This window comes from Carcharodon carcharias, chromosome 7, assembly GCF_017639515.1.
Source record: "Carcharodon carcharias isolate sCarCar2 chromosome 7, sCarCar2.pri, whole genome shotgun sequence".
In the NCBI taxonomy this organism is placed as follows: domain Eukaryota; kingdom Metazoa; phylum Chordata; class Chondrichthyes; order Lamniformes; family Lamnidae; genus Carcharodon; species Carcharodon carcharias.
Window position 1 is genome coordinate 160,169,986 of NC_054473.1, and position 8,938 is coordinate 160,178,923.

The window sequence follows — 8,938 nt, forward strand, 5'->3', positions numbered from 1 at the left end:
TTATTATTAATGTGCAAATCACCAGCAAGTTGCAGTGAGGAAAACATACCCTGTGAATTGCCACTGGTTGCTGGTCAATTTGTGCTGTTCCACTATTAGTTTCTCAGACAGCATTTAATGCTTAACCTCCGTGTGATCTTCATGAAATTGCTGCATTAACACATTAATTGCCAATTAAACTCCATGTAAAAAATCTAGTAATGATCAGCATAAGTATCTTTTTTAAATATGTGATGCTTATTAATGACCGACTGTCATTAATAACGCTTCCCAGAAAGTTAACAATTAAGTGTGAATTTTTCACAAGTTTTTTTTAAAAGAAAAGGCAAATTTTAATATTTTCCTTTTTTTTTACCTCCTGTCAATCCAATTTTTTTTCTTCCCTTTTAATTTCTTGAGTATTGCTGTAAAAAGACACGTTGAAGCTTTTTGTCTTGCACTAATCAGGACACTTCAAGAATATCAATACAAGGGGAAAACTGCATTAATACTATGAGAAGAGAGTACTGATTGACTGCCAGGTTGGCTCTGGTAGAGGCATTGCCATGGAGAATGCACCAGTGATGGTGACTGACTGTTAACTACCAAGCATTGTTGAAATGTAAACCAGGCAGCTTGACCTTGATGGGGCAATGCCATGACCAGAGGAATGAGTCAGCAAATAGCTGTCACTTATTTTGTTTAGCTGAAACAGGAGCAATGTGTGCATGTGTTCTTTCTGTCTGCAAACAAAATATGTAGCTTCCAGTACACACAATTGTGCCACACGGTGAGCCTAGCTGACAATCTTAAATTGGTTATCAGCATAATTGTTAGCACAATATTAAAACACAAGGGACCTGTTCTTTGCAGGCAAAAAGTACATGTACACACATTGCACCTGTTTCAACTAAACAAAACAAATGACAATCATTCACTGACTCTAGCCAAGGCATTTCCCTGAGGACAATCTGGGCCAAGCTTCCTAGTTTAAATTTCAACAATGCTTGGCAGTTAACTGTCAGTCATCATCACTGGGTGCATTCTCCATGGCAACACCTCTACCAATCAGTGTCCATTTGGCAACCAGCCAGCTTTCCTCTTATTGATACTCTTGTGAAGTGTCCTAATGAGTGCAAGATGAAAAGCTTCGACATGTCTTTTTTTTTCAGCAACACTCAATCTGTACTAGCTTTAATTTCTCTTGTGCACCTGATTTGGCATTGAATTCACCTTATTAATTCCCTCTCCGTCTATTCATTTCCCAAATCCCTAAATCTCATTAGTTAAGGGGGTGCCCTGTTCATTCGGGTTCCATATGCCTTGTTTCCCTCATATGCCGTTATCTGTTTTCACTTTTTGCAACTTTATGGGCAAAGGTTTTTTTGAGCGGAAGAGTCCAGGAGCAAGTCTAGCTAATGGCAGATGTAGAGAACTTAGGGATTTCATTAAAGATGTTATATAAATGCAAATTATTTTAGAAGTTCTGAAGTTTTTTAAACCTATCTTTATTACTTCCTGATCTTGAGTCTGATCTATTTAGTACAGAATATTAAGAGAACTGAAGTGAAAAATTAATCAGTACACTTTTAAAATTCTATTTCAGGACATAGACAATTATGTAAGCTATATAAGGACTTATTTTTAGATTTACTGTTTCAAAGTGTGGGTACTTTCTCATTAAATATGAGAGTCACTATATTCGACCTGATTTTTGCTTAAAATGTTGAATTTACAGCGTGACGTTGCCAGATGGAAAATCTGATATCAATGATAACACTGAGAGAACCTCCGTATCTGAAGAAGCAGGACCGTTCTGGAATACAGTGGTAGCTGCAGGGATGCTGTTTGTCTGCGAAACATGTATAGCTTACAGAAATCTTATTGAGGCCCAAGAGACTTCAGTCCATAAATGGATGGTCCGTAGACAGAATGAGCCCCTTCATGTTCGTTTGCAAAGACTAGAGCGTGAACGGACTGCAAAAAGACTTAAACGTGCCAATGAATCAGCTGATGAAAGGGAGATGCGGAGGCTGAGAGACCGTGAGGCCAAACGTCTTCAGAGAATGCAGGAATCGGAAGACCAGAGGGCACGAAGGTTACAACGTGACCGGGAAGCTATGAGATTGAAAAGGGCTAATGAGACGCCAGAAAAACGACAGGCAAGACTCATACGAGAGAGAGAAGCAAAACGGATAAAAAGACGTTTACAAAAGTTAAACCCAAGTCTGTCGGTTCATATTTCGCAGAAATCGACACCAGAGATGAACTCATTCCAGCTTCATGTGGCTTGTCCCAATCTGTAAAATGAGCATATGGTTATGAAAAATTTGACTTTATTTTTGCTCTGAAGTGAAAACAGTCCTTGAGTTCCATCTAGAATTCATTCTTTTGGTTCAAGCTCCAGGAGACAACAAAAGCCAGAAATATCATGAGATATGATTCTATGATTTGCATCGGAAATATGGTAATAGTGCAGAGTAAAAGATACAAAGTAATATAATTGCTATAGCTGTGAATTCACATAATCTGCAGGAACTCGTATGAAACTGTAAAAGTCATACTTTTGATGAGCTAGTGATCTCAAATCTTATGGAGGGCAGATTGAAAAGTGGAGTTTAGACCACAACCAGATCAGCCATGATCTTATTGAATGGCAGAGCAGGCTTGGAGGGCTGAATGGCCTATTCCTGCTCCTATGTCTTATGTTCAAACCTCAGTTGATCTCTGGTACTTTGTGTAATTCTACTGACTGGAATTATGTTAAATTATTTGACTGCACTTTAAACAAGTATTACATGCTACAGATCTCATGCTGATTTCTTCCTTTACTACATTACTCAAAGACTTTGACAGGGATATTTCACAGTAAGATCACAGAAGGCAAATGAGATTTCAGTCTTAAGATGAGCTTGATGGACATGATCTTAGCCAATAGGTAACATTTTGTTATGCATATTCATTTGGAACAGTGGGAGATTCAAAAGGAACAAAAGATTTTATATTAGTCTGGTGTAATGAATTACTGTAATTTATTGACAAATCAAAATATCGGTAGAGTTGTGGTAAGTGTTGGTAGTAACATTGAAATCCTTGATTACCAAACTATAATCATGGTAGCAACATATACTATAGTTGGAATCACCAGCTTGATTGGATTGTATCTTTACAATATTTTAATCATATGCATACTCACATGAATTTTTTTTTCACAAGTTTCTTGATCCTATGCATGAATCTTGTTTCATAGCCTAAAGAATTGTGACTTGAAAGTATTTTGGCATCTTGATGCTAATTAAAGGCAGTAGCAGGTCAGTCTCTTGATTTAAAAGTAATTCAGCGATGATATACTCCATCAGTAAATTAGATGAATTTGCATATGTTATCACTTTATCCTTGAACACTTCTTATAAATGCTGATTTTTTTTTCCAAGTACTGGACTTAATTTGATCCATAGAGTAAAATTGTTTTTGTAGTGCTAAAGAAATGTTTACTTTAAAATCCAATATATTGGTTTCACCTTCCAATATTTTTGGTTATTATTATGAAATGACAGATGATTTGCCTCATTAATACCCACATCCTTTATAGTTTCCTGAATTACTACTACTATGAGAGAAGAGTGGAATGTCTTTTCCATCTAACTTATAATTGTCTTCGTACCTGTACCCAAAAAGTTTACTGTGCAGTATGTTATGTTGTTAGTTTGAATACAGTTTTAGAAATTGTGCTTCTAAATAAATAACCTTTCTTGTTGTCATGGCCAGGAAGTGCATGTTACAGTTAAGGAAATTACTTCCTCCATAGACAATAACTTAAATCTTTATTTTGAACTTATTTCACTACTCTGGCATTGCTACTTTTTGGGCCATACTTTTCTTTTACCAAAATATACTACTTAGTTGAGGAACGTTGATTCAAGATGAAAGTTGCTTGTGCCAATCAGGATAATAAGTAGATGGAAGTTGGCTTCTGTGTAGATAAGTGTAAAATTACAATCAGTCTCTCAATCCAAGGATTACGTCTTCAAAAAGTTACAATGGCCTTCAAGGATACAAGTTTTTCTTTTATTGAGAATGGTTGTTTCATTATAGTTTATTCAGTAGTATAATGTATAACAATGCTGTCACAATATGTGGACAAATGTTCCAATAACAGTCCAATTCTGCCCCTGCATACTACTACCTTTCACCCACCACCTCCAACTAACTACATGAACAAAAATGAAATTACTTTACCTAGCTAAATGCTCTGCACTGTCCCTAGATTGGTCCAGTATCCTCTATCTGTGGACAAAAATGTTTTAAAAAGTATATCTCTCGTATATATGTGTATGTTTTAACAAAGTTTCTCCAGATAATGCACCAAAAAACTTTGAAAAACTTTGCTCTTTTGGACTTAAGTTTAAAGGGAGCTTCAGTGACTTTTTCATTTCAGATGTATTCCAGACGTATTTTGCACTCTCGTAAAATAATTGTGCATATAATCTCTAAGGAGCGATTCTCAAAGTTAAGTTCTACAATTGTGGTATTAACCTGGCTTTTAATGCACGTAATGTTAATTTAACTTAGACAATTTAGGGAAACGGATGCTGATCAAAGTTGACCGAGGACATTCCTTGGTTGGATCGATGCATTAAGAAGGCAGTCCTATTAATAGAGTTAAAAAATGAATATTAAAATATGTCATGCAAAAGAATACAGCCATATAATTTTGTCATCAAAGCCCATGTACTTGAAGGTACTGTCTATAGAGTGCTTTGAGTGGAGTTCTATTTAAAATTTTATTAGCATTCTACAATTTTTTTAAAAATTATCAACATAGCGACACTGATCTCCAACACTGTTGATAGTGACAGTTCATGTAGCTGGGAGACTCTCCAGTGATTACCTCTCTCTGATTTATGTGACCTATTGAACGCCAAGGCCCTAAATCCATATCCATACCAGACTGATGAGATGGCAGTTTGTCTTGATGCATTTACATTTATCTCAATGAAATACAATTTCAATGGACAAAAATAAATGTGATGTAATGGTCACAGGCCTTTGCAACTGTTTCATCCTGTTAACAATGGACCATTTTTTATTTAGTGATGCTGGTCTGCAGAAAATCTTGAATAGACTTGTTAATGAATTTGTACTTTTTAAATGTAACTATTTAAATGTAAAAATTGTTTCTGTATCTTAGCATAAGGATATGCTGGAAGTTTATCTGTAAGGATGGGATTTTCATGTTTTAGTTTGCATTTATTAGGATCCAAAACAGAATTTTGATCACTGGAAGATTCCTTTGATTTCCTAAATGTTGCATCTTAGCCCTTGAGATGAAAGTTGCCCACCTCTTTAGGGAAATAGTTTCATAAATTTGTAAGTGGAAATAGTTTCATAAATTTGTAAGCCACTGGTAACTCCAATATAAGAATTAACTTTGTTAGCTTTTTAAAATTTAAAAATTGTTGTCAAATGTTTGCAGTGGACAATGGGTAGGTACATACTGTGGTGGTGTACTGAGCTGTATAGATCAGGAATATCCTAGGTCAAAAGATAACATACTGCTGGAAATCTTAAAATAAAGACAGGTAGGCCTTTCTCTGGCTTGCACTAAGAAAGCTGACCTCTGCTAGTCTGAACTAATAGCAGTTGACTGCCATGTTTCTGACTAGAAAAGGGAAATCTTAGTAGGGAAGACTGACCCTTGTTAATGCGCCTTTGGAGGCTGGGAAAGGACCAGATTATGCAACAGTATTTTGGTTGAGCCCAGTGTTAACTCAGTGCGATTGTAACCCTGTGTAGTGAACTGCCTTCTGCAAAAAAAAGGGTGAACATTGAGGCAAATGATACCTGCTTACCAATGAAGTGGACTTTCTAATTGGTTTAATCCTTCCCTCACTATGTTTTGTAAAATCTGAATTTTAGTATTTATTGCTGGTGAGAAAAGTGAGCTAAGATAGAATGTGGCTTTTAACTTTAGAGAAGACTCCTCCACTGCTAAATTATCAGACTGCTTATCCGACATCCAGTACTGGATGAGCAGAAATGTCCTCCAATTAAATATTGGGAAGACTGAAGCCATAGTTTTCAGTCCCATTCTAAACTCTCCTCCCTCACTACTGACTCCATCTCTCGCTTTGGCAATAGTCTGGGATTAAACCAGTCTGTTCACAGCCCTGGTATCCCATTTGATCGAGAGATGAGATGAGCTTCCGACCTCCAATTCGTGTCATTGCTAAGACAGTGTATTTTCACCTTGGCCAACATGGCCCCATTTCAGCTCATCTGCCTGAAACCCTCATTCTTGCCTTTGTTTCTGCTAGACTCAACTATTCAACATACACCAGGCTGGACTCCAATATTCTACCCTCCGTAAACTTGAGGTCATCCAAAACTCTGCTGTCCATGCCTTAACTCGCAGCAAGCTTTTTCCCCCCCTATCACCACTGTACTCATTGACCAACATTGGCTCCTGTGCAAGCAACATTTTGATATTAAAATTCTCATCCTTGTTTTCAAATACTTCCCTTGACTTCGGTCCAATGCCACCACCCCCCCTCAAAAAAACCTGTAATCTCCAGCCCCACAAACCTAAATCTGGCCTCTTGTGCATCCCCAATTTTAAGTGCTCCACCATTGATGGCCATGCCTTCAGTTTCCTAGGCCCTAATATCTGGAATACCCTCCGTGCACTTCTCCGTTGCCCAACTTCATTTTTCTCCTTTGACACACTCAAAATCTATCTTTTTGGTCATCTGACCTAATCTCATTTTGTGGCTTAGTGTCATACACTGTTGTATAATGCTCCTGTGAAGCACCTTGGGATGTTTCATGATATTGAAGGTGCTATATAAGTTCTAAATAGACCAAAATCCCAGTGATCCCATCCTCCAGAAAGCAAGTGCTAGTTTCTGTTATACTTAAGTGGAAAATCAGATGATACTTTACCATTTGCTTTGACTAATTTTACATTAACATTTTACATTAATATGTATAATTTTGAAATTTGCAGGTGACACGAAACTTGGAAGTCTTGCAAACAGTGAGGAAGATAGTAATAGACTTCAAGAGGACATAGGCTGGTGGAATGAGCAGACACAAGGCAGATGCAATTCAACGCAGAGACATGCGAGGTGATACATTTTGGTGGGAAAAATGAGACCTAGGAGCGTTCGTGCACAAATCTTTGAAGGTGGCAGGACAGATTAACAAATAATGAAACATATGGGACCTTGCACTTTATTGAGACATAGAGTACAAAAACCAGGAAGTTAAGCTAGCCTGATAAACTAGTTCACCTTCAATTCTGGGCACCACACTTTAGGAAGGACATGAAGGCTTTGGGGAAGGTAAAGAAGAGATTTACTAGGATGGGTTTCAGGGATGAAGGATTTCAGTTACGTAGATCAACTGGAGAAGCTGGCGTTCTCAGCCGAGAGAGTTGCTTAAAATCATCAAGGTTTAGACAAAGTAAATAAAGAGAAATTATTTTCTCTAGCAGAAGAATTGAGAACCAGAAGGCACAGATTGAAGATGATTAACAAGAACCAGAGGCAACATGAGAAAAACTTTTTTTGCGCAATGAGTGGTTAAGATTTGGAATGCACTGCCTAGTAGGCTACAATTGAATCTGTAACCACTGTTCTTCAAAAAGGAATCTGGTGTATACTTGAAGGAGATAGAATTGTAGGGATATGGGGAATGGAATTAACTGGATTGTTCTCGCACAGACTTGATGGGCCAAATGATGGTCTCTTATGCTGTACTATTCTACGATTTGTATTTTATGGCTGCCTAGACTATAATGTAAAGAACAAGAACTGAATCGAGTTCAAAAATAGCTTTCCTTTCTCTTGCACTGTCTAATGCAAATGTAAGATATGGTGCTAAAATTAGTTAGAAAAACTTAAATATTTGAAATGTTTTGCATGCAGAGAATTTCATCTATTGATTCTATATCTTTGAATACATTAATATTTCAGAATAAGAAACTCGAATAACAATGTTGATCTATTTATGATTGCTTATTGACTAACCAGTTCTGAATGCTTGATTACTCATCTCTTGCTGTACCACCTTTTCTTCTTACACCACTGAAATGGTTTAACCTACACCGTTTAGTTGTTTGGTAGTACGGAACTTCGACTCTTGCTGAAAAGAAAGACATATCTAAACTTTTCGTCTTGCACTCATCAGGACACTCAAGAATACCAATGTAAGGGGAGGACAACAATTTATACTGTATGTGAAGAGTGTGCTGATTGGTTGGCAAGTGGCATTGCCATGGAGAATGCACCATTAGTGACTGACAGTTAACTACCAAGCAGCTTATTAGTCAAGCCATTGCCCTGAGGAATGAGTCACCGAATGGCTGTCACTTATTTTGTTTAGTTGAAACAGGTGTACGTACACGTTCTCTCCGTCTGCAAAGAACAGGGCCCTGTGCATTAACATTGTGATAAGAATTATGCTGACAGTCAATTTAAGATTGTCAGTTGGGCTCGTAGCGTGGCACATTTGCATTCTGGAAACTACATATATTAATACACAGGGCCCTGATCTTTGCAGATAGAAAGAACATGTACACACATTGCACCTGTTTCAGCTAAACAAAACAAATGACAACCATTCACTGACTCAGTCCTCAGGGAAGTACCTTGACCAATCTGGGTCAAGCTGCCTGGTTTACATTGCAACACGGGTTGGTTCGGTATGGTCCATACCCGGCACGTTGCAAACAGTGGCTGGGACACACTGTTTGATATGACCCGTCAGTCTTTGGGACGTACGGCTTACATATCTAGCATCACACTGGCACTGAAATTCATCTACCACACTACTCATTTGTGTGATAGGGAGAACATCTTTTTGGCTTGACGGCAGCATCCTGTTAAATGGCGAATACCACTCGTTTTGCTACTGCACAGTAGCAGTGAGCAACAGGTGAAGCCAGCTGTTTCACAAA

The 8,938-nt window shown here is 37.6% G+C and overlaps 1 protein-coding gene across 4 annotated transcripts in view; it reads left to right on the forward strand.

The window, feature by feature from the left end:
• Positions 1 to 8,189, forward strand: part of LOC121280583 (zinc finger protein 821) — a 43,153-nt gene extending 34,964 nt beyond the window's left edge. For 2 of the 4 annotated variants that reach the window (XR_005943643.1, XR_005943642.1), the window contains exons 6-7: positions 1,718 to 2,446; positions 6,986 to 8,188. Coding sequence is in view for 1 of the 4 variants with exons in the window: in XM_041192741.1 (XP_041048675.1) it covers positions 1,718 to 2,285 (568 nt within the window). In the remaining 3 variants the exon portion in view is untranslated. Of the gene's footprint in view, positions 1 to 1,717; positions 2,784 to 6,985 lie in introns of those variants that run through there. The other 2 variants (XR_005943641.1, XM_041192741.1) reach the window with 2 other exon arrangements.
• The last annotated feature ends 749 nt before the right edge of the window (positions 8,190 to 8,938 follow it).